Source organism: Sapajus apella, unplaced genomic scaffold, assembly GCF_009761245.1.
Source record: "Sapajus apella isolate SASKATOON/1434 unplaced genomic scaffold, GSC_monkey_1.0 scaffold185, whole genome shotgun sequence".
NCBI classification, from domain to species: Eukaryota; Metazoa; Chordata; class Mammalia; order Primates; family Cebidae; genus Sapajus; species Sapajus apella.
This window is the reverse complement of record NW_022437125.1, coordinates 213,622-230,415: the sequence shown is the minus strand read 5'-3', so window position 1 is coordinate 230,415 and position 16,794 is coordinate 213,622. Positions and strand designations below refer to the sequence as shown.

The following is a 16,794-nucleotide window of genomic DNA, read 5'->3' as shown; positions in this document are numbered from 1 at the left end:
AGAGATCAGACACGGCAGTAAGTCGTTAGCCAATCGGGTTTTAGTTTTGATTGTAAGGTCTGTCTCCAACCAACAGATCAGACACAGCAGTAAGTCGTTAGCCAATCGGGTTTTAGTTTAGATTGTAAGATCTGGCTCCAACCAACAGATCAGACACAGCAGTAAGTCATTAGCCAATCGGGTTTTAGTTTAATTTGTAAGGTCTGGCTCCAATCAACAGAGATCACACACGGCAGTAAGTCGTTAGCCAATCGGGTTTTAGTTTAGATTGTAAGCTCTAGCTCCAACCAACAGATCAGACACAGCAGTAAGTCATTAGCCAATCAGGTTTTAGTTTAGATTGTAAGATCTGGCTCCAACCAACAGAGATCAGACATAGCAATAAGGACAACCCCAAATGCATAAGAAATAAATAGGTTTGCTTTCCTTTGTTCGTTGTCCTCTTGAGGCAAGATGGCTAGTAAGGGTACCCTTCCTGCCGTGCAGGAAGTAAAAATTGCTTGGTGAGAGATCCTTCGTCTCAGTGATGATTTTTCTTTGCGGCACTGAGCATCTGTTTCCCACAAGGAGGGAGAAAATACCGCAGCGTGTGCTCACTTGGGGTTGGAGTGTCCTCAGGGGATGTCCCTGAAACACACACCTGAGGTGCAAGACTCTTTGGCTGCTGAGAGGGTCTGGGGACACTTGGTGGGATACCCAGTCTATGCCATGGTACCATGCAGAGGGTCCCTCACCGGATCTGCACAACATCCCAGGGAAGATGGACATTAGCTCCATTGAGCGGAAGAGGACAGAGGCCAGGCGTGGTGGCTCACGCCTGTAATCCCAGCATTTTGGGAGGCTGTGGCAGGGGGACCACTTGAGATCAGGAGTTCGAGACCAGCCTGGCCAATATGGCAAAACCTGTCTCTACTAAAAATATAAAAAATTGCCTTCCTTCTTCGGGCCGGGCACAGTGGCTCACGCCTGTAATCCCAGCACTTTGGGAGGCCGAGGCGGGCAGATCATGAGGTCAGGTGTTCAAGACCAGCCTGGCCAACGTGGTGAAACCCCGTCTCTATTAGCAATACAAAAATTAGCTGGGCGTGGTGGCAAGTGCCTGTAATCCCAGCTACTCAGGAGGCTAAGGTAGGAGAATTGCTTGAACCAGGACCCGGGAGGCAGGGGTTGCAGTGAGCCAAGGTCGAGACACTGCACCACTCTAGCCTGGGCTACAGAGCAAGACTCAGTCTCCAAAAAAAAAAAAAAAAAAAAAAGCCGGGCATGGTGGCAGGTGCCTGTAATCCCAGCTACTCGGGAGGCTGAGGCAGGAGAATAGCTTGAACCCAGGAGGCAGAGGTTGCAGTGAGCCAAATCAAGCCACTGCACTCCAGCCTGGGCAACAAGAGCAAAACACTGTCTCAAAAAAAAAATTAGCTGGGCGTGGTGGCAGGCACCTGTAATCCCAGCTACTCAGGAGGCTGAGGCATGAGAATCGCTTCAACCCAGGAGGCAGAGGTTGCTGTGAGCCAAAATTGTGCCACTGCATTCCAGCCTAGGTGACAGAGCAAGACTCTGTCTCAGAAAAAAAAAAAAAAGAGGAAAGAGATTCCCATACTGACACAATCTCCCACAGCCCAGGCAACAGAGGGGACATCTGAGCCCATTCAGCCCTGCCCTGAACAGGCACCAGAGCTCCCTCATTCAATTCCTATCTCAGGACCCCAGCCTGGGACTTGGCAAATAATCCTTATTCAGAAAGAGGTATGGAGTAAATTACTCCGTAAATGAGAGAACTAAGACAAAGGCCATCAGCCAGTAGCCTCCCGGGAGAACGGCTGGGATTCCCCAAGGTGCCAGTGTCAGGAATGGGGGGGCGCGTTATGGTGTCCAATCCATGAAAGAGAAGCCTCAGAGAGCTGAGAGAGAGGCCAGACGCGGTGGCACACGCCAGTAATCCCAGCACTTTGGGAGGCTGAGGTGGGGGCGGATCACTTGAGGTCAAGAGTTCAAGATGAGCCTGGCCAACGTGATGAAACCCTGTCTCTACTAAAAATACAAAAATTAACCCGGCATCCTGGCACATGCCTGTTAGCTACTGGGGAGGCTGAGGCAGGAGAACTGCCTGAACCCAGGAGGTGGAGGCTGCAGTGAGCCAAGATCACGCCACTGCACTCCAGCCTGGGAGATGGAGCAAGATTCCATCTCATTAAATTAATTAATTAAATTTGATTTAATAGATCTCAGAGATAAGAGAGGGGCACCCATTGGAGCAGATGTGTCCCAGGTGGGAAACGGACTGAGAAGGAGCTTTGGGTGGGAGGTGGAGAGGAGCTGGTGCTGAAAGGGTTAATGTCCAGGACACCTAAGGAGGGATGGGAGTCTCCAGAAAGGTGAGTGTCTGTTGTACTGTACCCCACTCACAAAGTAACATTATGTTGAAAGACCGAAAAAAGTTACAAAACTTTAAACGTGGGAATGTAAAACAGTGAAGCCACATCGACCAACTGGCGGTTACACACAGTGCTACCCTCTGACCTAGCAATTCCGCTCCTCGGAATGAACCCAAGAGAAACAAAAAGGTAGGTCCACAGAAAAACTTGCACAGGGACGTTTACAGTATCATGAGACATAGCAGCCAAAAAGCAGAAGCAACCCAAACGTCCACCACTGGATGGAGGGATAAGCACATTGTGGTCCGTCTGTACCAGGGAATATGACACGGCCATCAAAAGGGAATGAAGTGCCGACCACGCTATGATGCAGATGAACATCAAAAACATGATGCTGAGCAAAGGAGCCAGACACAGAAGGACACACAGTGTATGATTCACTGACAGGAATGTCCAGAACAGGCAAATCCACAGAGACGGAAAACAGATCAGTAATTGCCAGGGACTGGAGGAGGGAGATGAGGGTTCTTTGCAAAAGGACAGGAAGGATTTGGGGAAGGAGGGTGGAATGATCCTAAAACTGGATAACAGCCATGGTTGCACAACTCTGCAACTATATGAAAACCACTGTATACTCTGCATGGGTGGATTGTATCCTATGTGAATGATACCGCAATAAAATTGTTTATGTTTTTATTTTATGTTAGAGATGGGATCTCACTATGTTGTCCAGGCTGGCCTCGAGCTCGAACTCCTGATCTCAAGAGATCTTCCTGCCTCTGCCTTCCAACTATGAATAGCTGGGACTCCAGACAATAAAACTAGTTTAGGTTTTTGTTTTGTTTTGTTTTTGAGAGGGAGTCTCGCTCTGTCACCCAGGCTGGAGTGCAGTGACAGTCTCGGCTCACTGCAACCTCTGCCGCCCAGGTTCAAGCGATTCTCCAGCCTCAGCCTTGGCTGGGATTACAGGCATGCACCACCATGCCCCGCTAATTTTTGTATTTTTAGTAGAAACAGGGTTTCGTCATGTTGGGCAGGCTGGTCTCGAACTCATGGCCTCAAGTGATCCGCCCACCTCGGCCTCCCAAAGTGCTGGGATTACAGGTGTGAGCCACCACGCCCAGCCAAATTTGTTTTCTTTTTTCAAAACTGTATATACAGTAATCTGCAAGGAAACACATCAAAATATCAATAGTGTTCGTGTCCACCTACTGGAGAACACGTTATGTTTATTTTCTTTCTTTTTATATTTTCTAAAGTCTCTTCACTCAGCCTGCAGGAATTTTATCACCAGAAAAATCCCTGCCAAATAACTGTTTTAGAGAGTAAAACAGAGCAGTGGCTCACACCTGTAATCCTGGCACTTTCGGGGGCCAAGGCGGGAGGCTCACTTGAGCCTAGGGGTTCAAGACCAGCCTGGGCAACATAGTGAGACCCTGCCTCTATTAAAAAATATATATATATATGACGGAGTCTTGCTTCTTCACCCAGGCTGGAGTGCAGTGGCGAGATCTTGACTCACTACAACCTCCGCCTCCCAGGTTAAAACGATTCTCTGCCTCATTCTCCCAAGTAGCAGGGATTACAGGCATGCACCACCACCCCCGACTAATTTTTGTATTTTAGTAGAGACAAGGTTTCATCATCTTGGCCAGGCTGGTTTTGAACTCCTGACCTCGTGATCCACTCGCCTCAGCCTTCCAAAGTGTTGGGATTAAGGTGTGAGCCATGGCGCCCGGCCTTAAAATATTTTTTAAGGCAGTCAATAAACTAATAATGATAAAAGAAAGTTGAATCAGATGTGTGATTGCGGCAGTGAAGCTGGGGGTTGGGTCAGGGGCTGGAGGGGTCCCTGTTTCTCACCTTGGTCGTTCTGAGGACCGGGCGTCCCACCTCATGGCCGTAGTATCCCACACCATTAACGGTCATGTTGATCATTACGGCACCAGCCACAGGTTTCCCAAAGGTATATCTGGAGCAAAACGGTTAGGCATAGTCAATTTCACAGCCAGGAGATTCCAGACTGGGTGGCAGGGAGGGCCCAGCCTCAGAAAGGCCAGGTTGGCACAGTGCGGCCACTAGTACAGTGACTGCTGCAGCTCCCTCCCCACCCTGCATCCTGTCCTGACAGCCCTCTCTGCAGCCTGGAGTCGGGACAGAAGATACCAAGGCCCTGCGATCCTCTGCACCACGCCTTGAGATGGACAGAAAAAGAGACCGAGGGTCAGAGAGGAACTCTGAAACTGAGCAGGCTAGGTTGGTGCCACCTCTGGAGCAGAGTAGTGCAGAGGCATGAGCGACTGTGGGCCCGAGAGGCACCTGAGCCTAAGCACCCTATTAAGCTCAACCTTGAATCAGGGACCGGACTTCTCTGAGCCTCAGTTTCCTCACTCAGACAGAGAATGGGAATCGAACTGCCCTCTGAGGGGTGATGGTGAAACTTAAATGTCTGTTTGTCACTTCTGATGCAGAGGGAATGCCAGGCATGGGGAACAGGGGCAAAATGAGAGACTGCAGGCTGGGCACAATGGCTCATGCCGGTAATCCCAGCACTTTGGGAGGCCAAGGTCGGCAGATCACGAGGTCAGGAGTTTGAGACCAGCCTGGCCAACATGGTGAAAGCCGGTATTACTAAAAATACAAAAATTAGCTATGTGTGGTGGCCCACACCTGTAATCCCAGCTACTCAGGAGGCTGAGGCTCGAGAATCGTTTTAACCCGAGAGGCGGAGGTTGCGCTGAGCAGAGATCATGCCACTGCACTCCAGCCTGGGCAGCAGAGTGAGACTCTGCCTCAAAAAAATAAGAGAGAGAGAGAGAGAGAGAGAGAAGAGCAAAAAAAGAATAATGCCAGGCACTTCAATATTTCCTAGACTATAAAACGGGCATGTGCCCAGCCCTGGATTTGAAACCCCACACAGCTGGAGGACATGCAGGCCAGAGAACCTCCTTCACAGCCAGGGGGCAGGCGAGAGCTGGACACAGGAATGGGAGCCTCTGAGGCTCTCTCCCTGGCGCCCCCACATCAACGCCTCTTGATGCCCTGGGGTGGACCCTGGTATGGGCTTGGCCAACAACCCAGTCATTAGGTGGGCAGCCCTTCAGAAAATCCCTCTCAGCCGGGCGAGGTGGCTCCCACCTGTAATCCCAGCACTTTGGGAGGCCAAGGTGGGCGGATCACTTGAGATCAAGAGTTCGAGACCAGCCTGGCCAACATGATGAAACCCCTTCTCTACTAAAAATACAATAATTAGTCAGGAACGGTGGTGGGAACCTGTAGTCCCAGCTACCTGGGAGGCTGAGGCAGGAGAATCGATTGAGCCCGGGAGGCGGAGGTTGCAGTGAGCCGAGATCGTGTCACTGCACTCCAGCCTGGGTGACAGAGCAAGACCCCATCTGAAAAAAAAAAAAAAAAAAGGTCCACCCCTCTTGGGTCAGTACGCTGGCTAGGAGTGCTGTTTGATGCCAGGGGGGCCTGCAGGGGAGGTGGGCAGCCTTGGGGGAGGCCTAATTTGTGTAGGGCATTCCTTGGGGAGGGAAGATCTTCGTGGGAAGGGGCAGGATTGAGGAAGAATGCATATTGGGAGGGGCAGGCTTTGGAGAGACAGGGGTGTGCTCATGGGGACGTGGGCACAGTTTGAGAGGACAGTCCTACATTCTGGCTTTTTTTTTTTTTTTTTTGAGACAGGGTTTCACGCCCATCACCCAGGCTGGAGTGCAGTGGTGTGATCTCGGCTCACTGCAGCCTCGACTTCCCAAGTTCAAGTGATCCCCCCTCCTCAGCCTCCTGAGTTGCTGGGACTACAAGCGTGAGCCACCACACCCAGCATGGGAACAAAGACGGGCAGTGGGTGGAGTGAAACAGGCTCATGGGGCAGGGAGACACCCGCTACGAGGGAGGGCGGGAGCAGGCACAGGGCACCTTTGGGGGGGCAGGGAGGCCACGGGAGGAGTGACTGTGTGTAGGAGGAGGGGAAGCCGGGTTGGTAGGGGGAAACGGAAGGGCAGGCAGAGGAGAGGCCCAGGGGAGAAGGAGATGTTCTAGGGGAAGGGGTACACCCCAGGGAGGGGGGCGCCCACAGGGGAGGGGCCTGGGGGAGGGAGATGCTCTAGGGGAAGGGGCACACCCTGGGGGGGGGGGCGCCCACAGGGGAGGGACCTGGGGGAGGGAGATGCTCTAGGGGGAGGGGCACACCCACAGACGGGACACGCACAGGGGAGGGACCCAGGAAGAGAGGGGTACACCCATGTGGGAGGGAGGGAGGCAACAGTGGAGGGGAACGACCTTGAGGGAGCAGTGTGATGGTGGGGGAGGGGGAAAGGCCCCCCGTGTGTCCCTGTTTCTCACCTGGCCTGCACGGTGCCTGTCTCACAGACATCCAGGTCTCGGATATACCGGGGAGGGTCAATCAGTAGCTCAAACTTGGGCAACACTGAAGAGAGAAAGCAGAGAGGAGGAGGGGCTGGCTTCTGTCCCTAAGGTGACCTCAGGAGCCCTGGCCTCCTGTGCAAGGTGTCTGCGGACCACAGCACCCGGCCACCGCCGAGGGTGATGCTGTACCCATCCATGCCACTCTGCTCAGCAGCCTTAGGGATTCTGCAGGCTGCATCTATTCCCATCTTTGGAGGACCAGGACCCCATTTTCCTCAAGGGACCTTCTCCTGTCACTTTTAGACCATGAGCTTAGAGTGTGGTGGATTCCAGCCTATCCCAGGGTGGACACCAGGCCTACAGGTGCCACCCAGCCCCTGTGACCCTGGGAGCCCACAATCAGCAGAGAGCCGATTTCTCCATCGCTTCTGGACTCAGCCCTGGGAGGGTCAAGCCATCTTGTCACCAGGGGCGGGCGTGATGCCCTGGAGCCGCCGGAAAACCAGAAAGAATCGGGTCTTGGGAGAGCCCTTGTAGGAACCTAAGAATATTTTTTCTTTTCTTTTTTTTGAGACAGAGTGTCGCACGATCTCGATTCACTGCAACCTCCTCTGCCTGGTTCAAGCAATCCTCCAGCCTCAGCCTCCCAAGTAGCTGGGGCTACAGGCTCACGCCACCGCGCCTGGCTAATGTTTGTATTTTTAGCAGAGATAGGGTTTCACCATGTTGGCCAACCCCTGGTCTCAAACTCCTGACCTCTAGTGATCCACCCACCTCGTTCTTCCAAAGAGCTGGGATTATGGATGTTAGCTGGCGTGCCTGGCCACCTACTTTTTTTTTTTTTTTTTTTTTGAGACAGGGTCTCACTTTGTCACCCCAGCTGGAGTGCCGTGCTGCAATCACGGCTCACTGCGGCCTTGATCTCCTGGGCTCAGACAATCCTCCTGCCTCAGCTTCCCAGTATCGGGGACTACAGACATGGGCCACCACGTCCAGATAATTTTTTGTTTTAAAGTTTTGTACAGACGGGGACTTTGTTGTCCAGGCTGGTCTCAAACTCCTGGCCTCAAGTGATCCTCCAGCCTCAGCCTCCCAAAGTGGTGGGATTACAGGTGTGAGCCACCACCATGCCTGGCCTACAAAACTTTTTTTCTATAAAAGGCAAGAGTACACTTTGGGAAGGATCGCTTGAGGCCAGGAGTTGGGAGACCAGCCTGGGCAACCCTGTCTCTACTAAAAACACAAAAATCAACCGGGAGTGATGGCTCACACCTGTAGTCCCAGCAGCTCAGGAGGCTGAGGAGGGAGGATCACTCAAGCTTGGGAAGTTGAGGCTGCAGTGAGCCAAGATCGCACCACTGCACCCCAGCCTGGGTGATGGGCGTGAAACCCTGTCTCAAAAAAAAAAAAAGCAAGGGTGTGGGACCACCCCCTGAAACTATGCCCAGCCATCACGAGCCCTCAGTAAACGGGGACTCATGTCATCTTCCACCTCTTCACCAGTTTCTTTCTCTTCTTTTTTTTTTTTTAGACGGAGTCTCGACCTGTCGCCCAGGCTGGAGTGCAGTGGTGTGATCTCGGCTCACTGCAACCTCCACCTCTTGGGTTCAAGTGATTCTCCTGCCTCAGTTTCCCGAATAGCTGAGACTACAGATGCCCGCCACCACACCCAGCTAATTTTTGCACTTTTAATAGACAAAGTTTTCGCCATGTTGGCCAGGCTGGTCTCGAACTCCTGACTTCAAGTGATCCGCCCACCTGGGCCTCCCAAAGTGCTGGGATTACAGGTGTGAGCCACCAAGCCCGGCCTTCCTCACCAGTTTCTAAGATTCCTCTCAGATCTGAAATTCCAACACCCTGAAATTCTCCAACTTACCATACTTCTGAACTTCAAAAGGCCTGTTGTACGTGTGGCCTTGCATTTCGACAAAAATCCACCATTCTCCCAACACGGGCTGGTCGGACAGGGGGAAGCTCACGTTGGTGATGCCTGTGTGAAGAGAGAACCCCTTCGTGCCTGGGCAAGGGCATGTGCAGAGACAGCCATGGGCTCGGGCCCAGCTCCAGCATCACAAAGTGACCTACGGGAAGAGGGAGCCAGGACCCGGCTCCTCCTCCTTCCCTGGGCATCGCCCCAGGAGAACTGGAGGCCACGGAGAGGCTGGCAGGGTCTGTGCAGATCAGGACCCCACAGAATCAGGCCAGCCGAGCAGGTCTGAGACCCCAGCAGGCTGCAAATGGGTCCAGGGAGAGACTGGACCTGGGGTTCCTGGGACAGCTCTGCAGCCAGGGCCAGGGGCAGGCAGTGAGCTGGACAAACGTGGGAAAATGAGCCAGCCTGGCTCATCCATTCCATCCCCCACCCGAGCCATTCCCAGCCTGCATATTACTGACACCTGGGGCTCGGAGGCTCTCTGGGGTGGAGGCGTCCTGTGCCCCAGAGGGCTCTGAGCAGCATCCCTGGCTTCCAGCCACCAGATGCCAGTAGGACCAATGCCCGCCACAATGTGACAACCTGAAAAAGTCTCCAGACATTGCTGATATCGCCCCGAGGGGGCAAAAACACCCCTGGGTAGAAATCCCAGATAGACAGAGACAGAGAGAGACAGAGGAGAGAGAGAGAGAGGAGAGACAGAAAGAGACAGAAGAGAGACAGAAAGAAAACAGAGAGGAGAGAGAGAGGAGAGAAAGAGAGGAGAGAGAGAAAGACAGACAGACAGACAAGAGAGACAGGGTCTCCAGCCAGGGCAGGGTTTCTCAACCTGGGCACTCCTGACATTTGGGGCCAGATCCTTCATTGCGATATGGGGGTGTCCTGTGCACTGAGGCGTCTGAGCATCATCCCTGGCCTCCACTCACCAGATGCCAGCTGCCCCCCTTGTCCCCCACAAAAGTCATGACAAGTCAAAATGTCCCCAGACATTGCCAATGTCCCCTGGGGGCAGAATCTCCCGCCGGCCCCAACCCCTCCATGAGAACAGCTAACTGAGCTCGGGCACACACACACCTTAGAACAGAGCACTCTCCCCAAGCGTCCCCCCAGAAGCACCATCAGCCGCTGACACGGGAGGTGTCACGTGCTTTGCACCTGTGCCTCTGAGCCCGTCCACAGCTCGGTTTCTGCCAGGAGCCATGGAGAGGTTGGAAAGGGCACACTGACCCCAGGCAGATCTTCCACTCATGAATGTGACATGCTCCCCCATCCCCAGTGATCGTACAGGAGGGTCACAGAGGGAGGGGACAGGGAGGGAGGCACGATCACATTGGAGTCGGAAGACGTGACGGCTAAAATGGCTATTCAAAGTATGCCTTTGACAGCTGGAGGACATTGGGCATGGGTGTCTTGAGCACGTGCTTGGTAAGGGCTGTGGCCAAGTCTGCCAAATGCTCCCTGAGAGAGGGGCACAGTCAGTCACCCTGCCCGAGAGAGGGGCACAGTCAGTCACCCTGTCCGAGAGAGGGGCACGGTCAGTCACCCTGCCCGAGAGAGGGGCACGGTCAGTCACCCTGCCCGAGAGAGGGGCACGTCACCCTGGTTGAGAACTGCGGGTCTACACGCAACCCAAAGGGGGTTTTTTATTTATTTTATTTATTTATTTATTTATTTGAGACAGAGTCTCGCTCTGTGGCCCAGGCTGCAGTTCAGTGGTGTGACCTCGGCTCACTGCAACCTCTGCCTCCCAGGTTCACGTGATCCTCCTGCCTCAGCCTCCTGAGTAGCTGGGACTACAAGCACGTGCCACGCCCGGCTAATTCTTTGGATATTTAGTAGAAACGGGGTTTCACCATGTTAGCCAGGCTGGCCTCGAACCCCAGACCTTAGATGATCCACCCGCCTCATCCTCCCAAAGCGCTGGGATCACAGGCGTGAGCCACCGCACCCAGCCTAAGGGTTTTTTTATTTTTTTGAGACAGAGCTTTCATCCAGGCTGGAGTGCAATGATGCAATCTCAGCTCACTGCAACCTCCACCTCCCAGGTTCAAGCTATTCTTGTGCCTTAGCCTCCTGAGTGGCTGGGGCAATAGGCGCCCGCCACCATGCCCGGCTATTTTGTATGTTTAGTAGAGGCGGGGTTTCCCCATGTTGGCCAGGATGGTCTCGAACTCCTGACCTCGGGTGATCTGCCTGCCTCAACCTCCCAAAGTGCTGGCATTACAGGTGTGAGCCACCGCACCGGGCCCCAAAGGGTTTTTTTTAAACAGGAGGTTGATCTCTCCCCTCCCTCTGTGCTCTAAAGCTCAAGTCAGCCTAGGCAGCATCTTGAGACCCCATTTCTATCAACAATTTTAAAAAGCAGCTGCACCTGGTGGCACACGCCTGGGGTACCAACTACTTGGGAGGCTGAGGTGGGAGGATCACTTGAACCCGAGAGGTGGAAGCTGCAATGAGCTATGATCATGCCACTGCACTCCAGCCTAGGTGACAGAATGAGAGAGAACTTGTCTGTTTAAAAAAGAAAGTGTTTTAAACTTTTCCAGAAAGGTCTTGAGTTCTGCTCTTGCCAACGTCTCCCCTGCTCTCGGCATTCAACATCTCTGTCTTGTCCTTCCTCTCCAATGTCACTCCCCTGGACATGCACAGCCCTTCCCATATGTTGAGTCCCTGCCTGGAACATGCTTCTTGCCCCCTCGCTTGGCCTGGCTGTCCCCTGTTCCTTCTTTGTTGCTGAAAAGGATCCTCCTCCAGGCAGCCTTCCAGGATTGCCTCTGCCACCCCGGGCTGGAATAGAGCCCTGTTTGCCCTCACTTCTCCTCTCTAGCACCCATCACAATTGACATTATCCTGCCTGCTCAGTTCATGTTTGCTTTCCCCATTGTGTTGAAAGCTCACCCCGTGGCAGTATCTGTGTGGTGCCCAACAAATATCTGCTGATACAGACAGAGCAATGAAGTGAACGAGAGGGAGTAAAGAAGGCAGAGGGAGAAGATGGGACAAAAGAAAAGAGGCTGAGGCCGGGCATGGTGACTCAGGCCTGTCATCCCAGCACTTTGGGAGGCCGAGGCAGGTGGATCACCTGAGGTCAAGAGTTTGAGACCAGCCTGGCCAATATGGTGAAACCCTGTCTCTACTGAAAAAACAAAAATTAGCGGGGCGTGGGTGCCATTCACCTGTAATCCCAGCTACTTGGGAGGCTGAGGCAGGAGAATCGGGAACCTGGGAGGTGGAGGCTGCAGTGAGCCGAGACAGAGCCACTGCACTCCAGCCTGGGTGACAGAGCAAGACTCTGTCTCAAAAAAATAAATAAATAAAAGAAGGTGGGAGCATGTGCCCCAGTATTCCAGAAAGGTCTTGAGTTCTGGGCAGGAGCCCTGCCTGAGTCCTGGGCACAGAGAAACGTGGGCGGAAGGTTCAGATCCACAGGGAAAGTGCTGTGGGCCGGGCTGAGGCTCCCAGACCCAAACCCGCAGTGTGGTCACCTCCCAGGTGGGTACCTGCCCTCCGCTCCTCCTTGGTCCCCTCCAGCTGAGGCAGCAGCGGGGGTACGTTGGGGAGGGGGCCCGGACAGGGCACATTCTGTTTTCCTGGAAGGCTTATCACCTCTGCAGCCCCCCAAGCCGCAGAGGAAGAAACTCACCGCAGCAGAACGGCTTCAAATGTCTCCACTCCATCATCCGAGAGCCTCGGGGGTCCTGTTGGCGGTGGAGGGGGACAGACACACAGAGTGAACTCAGGGTAGCCCAGCGTGTGCCCAACGTCAGGATCTTCCCAGTCCTCTCTCTTGGGCAGGTCAACCACGCAGGGAAGGTCCCGAGATTCATCATTCACCCCAGGGCAAAAAGTTAAAAAGCTCTGGATGGGAGAGATCCAAGCTGGCTGATCACTAGCAGCTCGGGATTGCAGCTGCCACTGAAAACGCAGAGAACGAGAAGACACCACACTTTCAGATCAATTTTTGCTGCTCATGCACCAGGCGATTCCCAGCGGAGGAGCCCCACGGGTCGCCAGTGCGACTCTTATGGCCAACGAGGCGGTTTCGCTGCTGCCTTGGAGCGGCGGTTCTCAGTGCAGAGTCGGAAGAGAACCATCAATCTTAAAGCCGCTGTTTTGGCCGGAGCAGTGGGTTGCTCAGATTCTAGCGCCGGGAATCAACAAGTTGGACGTCCACTCAGAAACCCAACTAAAAAGACGGTAATTATAAAGACCACAAATGGATAAATCTATAAAGAAGGGAAGAAAACAGCCTAAAAAGGCTGAGAATACCCAAACTCAGAACGCCTCTCCCTCTACAGGGGATCACAGCTCCTCATCAGCAACGGAACAAGGCCTGATAGAGAAAGACTGTGTTCCATTAACAGAAGCAGGCTTCAAAAGGCGGATGATAAGAAACTTCTGTGAGTTAAAAGAACTTGTTCTAACCCAATGCAAAGAAACTAAGAACTTTGTAAAAAGGTTTGATGAAATGTTAACAATAACACACAATTTAGAGAGGAATATAAGTGAATTAATGGAGCTGAAAAACAACACGAGAACGTCGCGAACTATGCACAAGTTTTAACAGCTGAATTGATCAAGTAGAAGAAAAGATATCAGAGGTCGAAGACCAACTTAATGAAATAAAACAAAAAGACAAGATTAGAGAAAAAAGGATAAAAAGGAACGAGCAAAGTCTCCAAGAAATATGGGACTATGTGAAAAGACCTAATCTACGCGTGATAGGTGTACCTGAATGTGACCAAGAGAATCAATCCAAGCTGGAAAATATGCTTCAGGACATTATTCAGGAAAACTTTCCCAACCTAGCAAGGCAGGACAATATTCAACTCCAGGTAATACAGAGAACACCACAAAGATATTCCTCAAGAAGACCAACCTCAAGGCACATAATCGCCAGATTCACCAGGGTTGAAATGAAAGAGAAAATACTGAGGGCAGCCAGAGAGAAAGGTCAGGTTACCCATAAAGGGAAGCCCATCAGACTCACAGCAGATCTCTCAGCAGAAACCCTGCAAGACAGAAGAGAGTGGGGGCCAATATTCAACATCCTTAAAGAATAACTTTCAACCCAGAATTTTACATCCAGCCAAACTAAGCTTCATAAGCAAAGGAAAAATAAAATCTTTTGTGAACAAGCAAGCACTCAGAGATTTCATCACCACCAGGCCTGCTTTACAAGAGCTTCTGAAAGAACCACTACAAATAGAAAGGAACAACCAGTATCAGCCTTTCTAAAAAATACCAAAAAGTAAAGAGCATCAACATAACCTAGAATTTACATCAACTAATGGGCAAAACAGCCAGCTAACATTAAACGGCAGTATCAAGCTCACATATATTATTATTAATTCTAGATTTAAATCGACTAAATCCCCCAATCCAAAGACACAGGCAAAAAAAGCCAAGACCCATTGGTATGCTACATCCAGACCCATCTCACATGCAAGGATACACAAAGACTCAAAACAAAGGGATGGAGAAAAATTTACCAACCAAATGGAGAGCAAAAATAAATAAATAGAAAGCAGGAGTTGCAATTTTTGAGGATAAAATAGACTTTAAAGCAACAAAGATCAAAAGAAGCAAAGAAGGATATTACATAATGATAAAAGGATCAATGTAACAAGAAGAGCTAAAGATCCTAAATATATATGCACCCAACACAGGAATACCCAGATACATAAGACTTATAAGGAGACTTAGACTCCCACACAATAATCGTGGGAGACTTCAACATCAATATCAGACAGATCAATGAGACAGAAAGTTAACGTCGATATCCAGGACTTGAGCTCAGATCCGGAACAAGTAAGCTTAATTAACATTTATAGAACTTTCCACTTTAAATATACAAAATATACACTCATCAGTACCACATCACACCTATTTACAGGTTTAAATGCAATATTGGTTGGCTGCTTGTTAGTTATTTTCTTCCCTCATTTTTTTTCCATGTCTCTATTATTAAACACAATTACAGGCATACCCATTTTTAGACTGCATTCTAGCCCGGGCAATAAAGCAACACCCCTGTTCTCTCTCCCTCTTCCTCTTCCTCATTCTTCCTCTCCTTCATTTTTTCTTTCTTTTTTTTTTTTCTTTCTCTTTCTTCCTTTCTCTCTCTCTTTTTTTTTTTTAAGTTAAAAAGCTCTGGATAGAGAAGAGGATTTGGAAGGCAGAATACGCTTACCTCCTCATTTAGGGAGCTGTGTGCAAACCTAGAAATAGACGTGACCAGGCACGGTGGCTCATGCCTGTAATCCCGGCACTTTGGGAGGCTGAGGCAGGAGGATCACCTGAGGTCAGGAGTTTGAAACCAGCCTGGCTAACTTGGTGAAACCACCATTTCTACTAAAAAAAAAAAAAAAAAAAAAAAAAATTACATCCAGGTGCGGTGGCTCACACCTGTAATCCCAGCACTTTGGGAGGCCAAGGTGGGCGGATCACGATCATGAGGGCAAGAGATTGAGACCATCCTGGCCAACATGGTGAAACCCCGTCTCTACTAAAAATACAAAAAAAATTAGCTGGGAGTGGTGGCACGCACCTGTAGTCCCAGCTACTTGGGAGGCTGAGGCAAGAGAATCTCCTGAACCCAGGAGGTGGAGGTTGTCGAGAGTGAGTGCGCCTAGATCAGTACCACTGCACTCCAACCTGCATGACAAAGTGAGGCTCTATCTCTCAAAAAAAAAAAAAAAAGGAAATGGACAGACACACACTCAGCCCATCCCAGGGTGGACTCTGGGACCAGGATAGAAGAGGCCGGTGCCAGCCTTGTAAGGCACAGTGGCTCAGCCCAGAAGGCAGACATTGGGTGAAGACAGACCAGATCTTGCGGAAGATGGGCTACCCGGGCCCCGAGTCTAAGCCGAGCAGGGGCAGAGGCCACTCACCAGGATGTAGGCTTCCAGCTGTAATGAAGACACAGACACAGTGAGCAAATCTTCCAGCAAACCCCAAATCCTCCCAACGTGCTCATGCATCATTCACGCATGGCCTCAGTCCCCAGGACAGGCATTTGCTGTTACGGGTTAAAAAGTGTCCCCCTGGCCAGGCACAGTGGCTCACGCCTGTAATCCCAGCATTTTGGGAGGCCGAAGTGGGCGGATCACAAGGTCAAGAGATCGAGACCATCCTAGCCAACATAGTGAAACCCCATCTCTATGAAAATATAAAAATCAGCTGGGTGTGGTGGTGCATGCCTGTAGTCTCAGCTAGTTGGGAGCCTGAGGCAGGAGAATTGCTTGAAACCGGGAGATGGAGGTTGCAGTGAGCTGAGATCGTGCCACTGCACTCCAGCCTGGCGCATGGCGACGAAACAAGACTCTGTCTCAAAAAAAAAAAAAAAAAAGTGTCCCCTAAGTTACATCCATTGAATCCTAACCCCAAGTAGGATCCTTAAAGAGGGACCCTCAAAAAGGGAAACCAGGCAAGTGCTACTTGAACCACTGGACCCTGGTAGTGTCCCCAGCAATGGGACCGACACATGCCAGGTGCCTCCCGATACAAGGCACTGGGGAGGATCCAGTATCGATTCTGTGGATCCTTCCCAAGATTCACAACCTGAACCTGGTCACCGGGAACCAGAAGGCCATCTTACCAAGGGATGTTCTGCAAAACAACTTCCTGGACTTGCCAAAAATGTCAATGTCACAAAAGACCCAGAAAGGCAGTGAGGAACTAATTCAAATTAAAGGAGACCAAGAGACATGATGATTAAATGCAACAAATGACCCAGGATCAGATCCTGGCCCAGCAAACATGCCGTAAAGGTTACTATTGGAACAACATGGATTTTACATTAGATATTATTATTGTGTCAATGTCAAAATTATTGTCGTCTTCTCTTTTTTTTTTTTTTTTTGAGACACAGTCTTGCTCTTTCACCAGGCTGCAATACAGTGACATATTGGCTCACTGCAACCTCAGTCTCCCAGGTTCAAGCAATTTCTCTGCCTCAGCCTCCTAAGTAGCTGGGACTACAGGCGTGCACCACCACGCCCAGCTAATTTTTTGTATTTTAGTAGAGATGGGGTTTCACCAAGGCCAGGATGGTCTCGATCTCCTAATCTCGTGATCCACCCACCTCAGCCTCCCAAAGTGCTGGGATTACAG

General features: G+C 51.2%; 1 protein-coding gene across 2 annotated transcripts in view; it reads right to left on the bottom strand.

Annotated features, from left to right (window-relative positions):
• The window catches only part of CPAMD8 (C3 and PZP like alpha-2-macroglobulin domain containing 8), a 117,985-nt gene that overhangs the window by 89,382 nt on the left and 11,809 nt on the right, over window positions 1–16,794 (bottom strand). For both annotated transcript variants that reach the window (XM_032268715.1, XM_032268713.1), the window contains exons 6-10: window positions 15,573–15,590; window positions 12,320–12,374; window positions 8,620–8,733; window positions 6,720–6,804; window positions 4,236–4,344 (exon numbers count right to left, since the gene is read on the bottom strand). In XM_032268715.1, coding sequence (XP_032124606.1) covers window positions 4,236–4,344; window positions 6,720–6,804; window positions 8,620–8,733; window positions 12,320–12,374; window positions 15,573–15,590 — 381 coding nt within the window. The remainder of the gene's footprint in view (window positions 1–4,235; window positions 4,345–6,719; window positions 6,805–8,619; window positions 8,734–12,319; window positions 12,375–15,572; window positions 15,591–16,794) is intronic.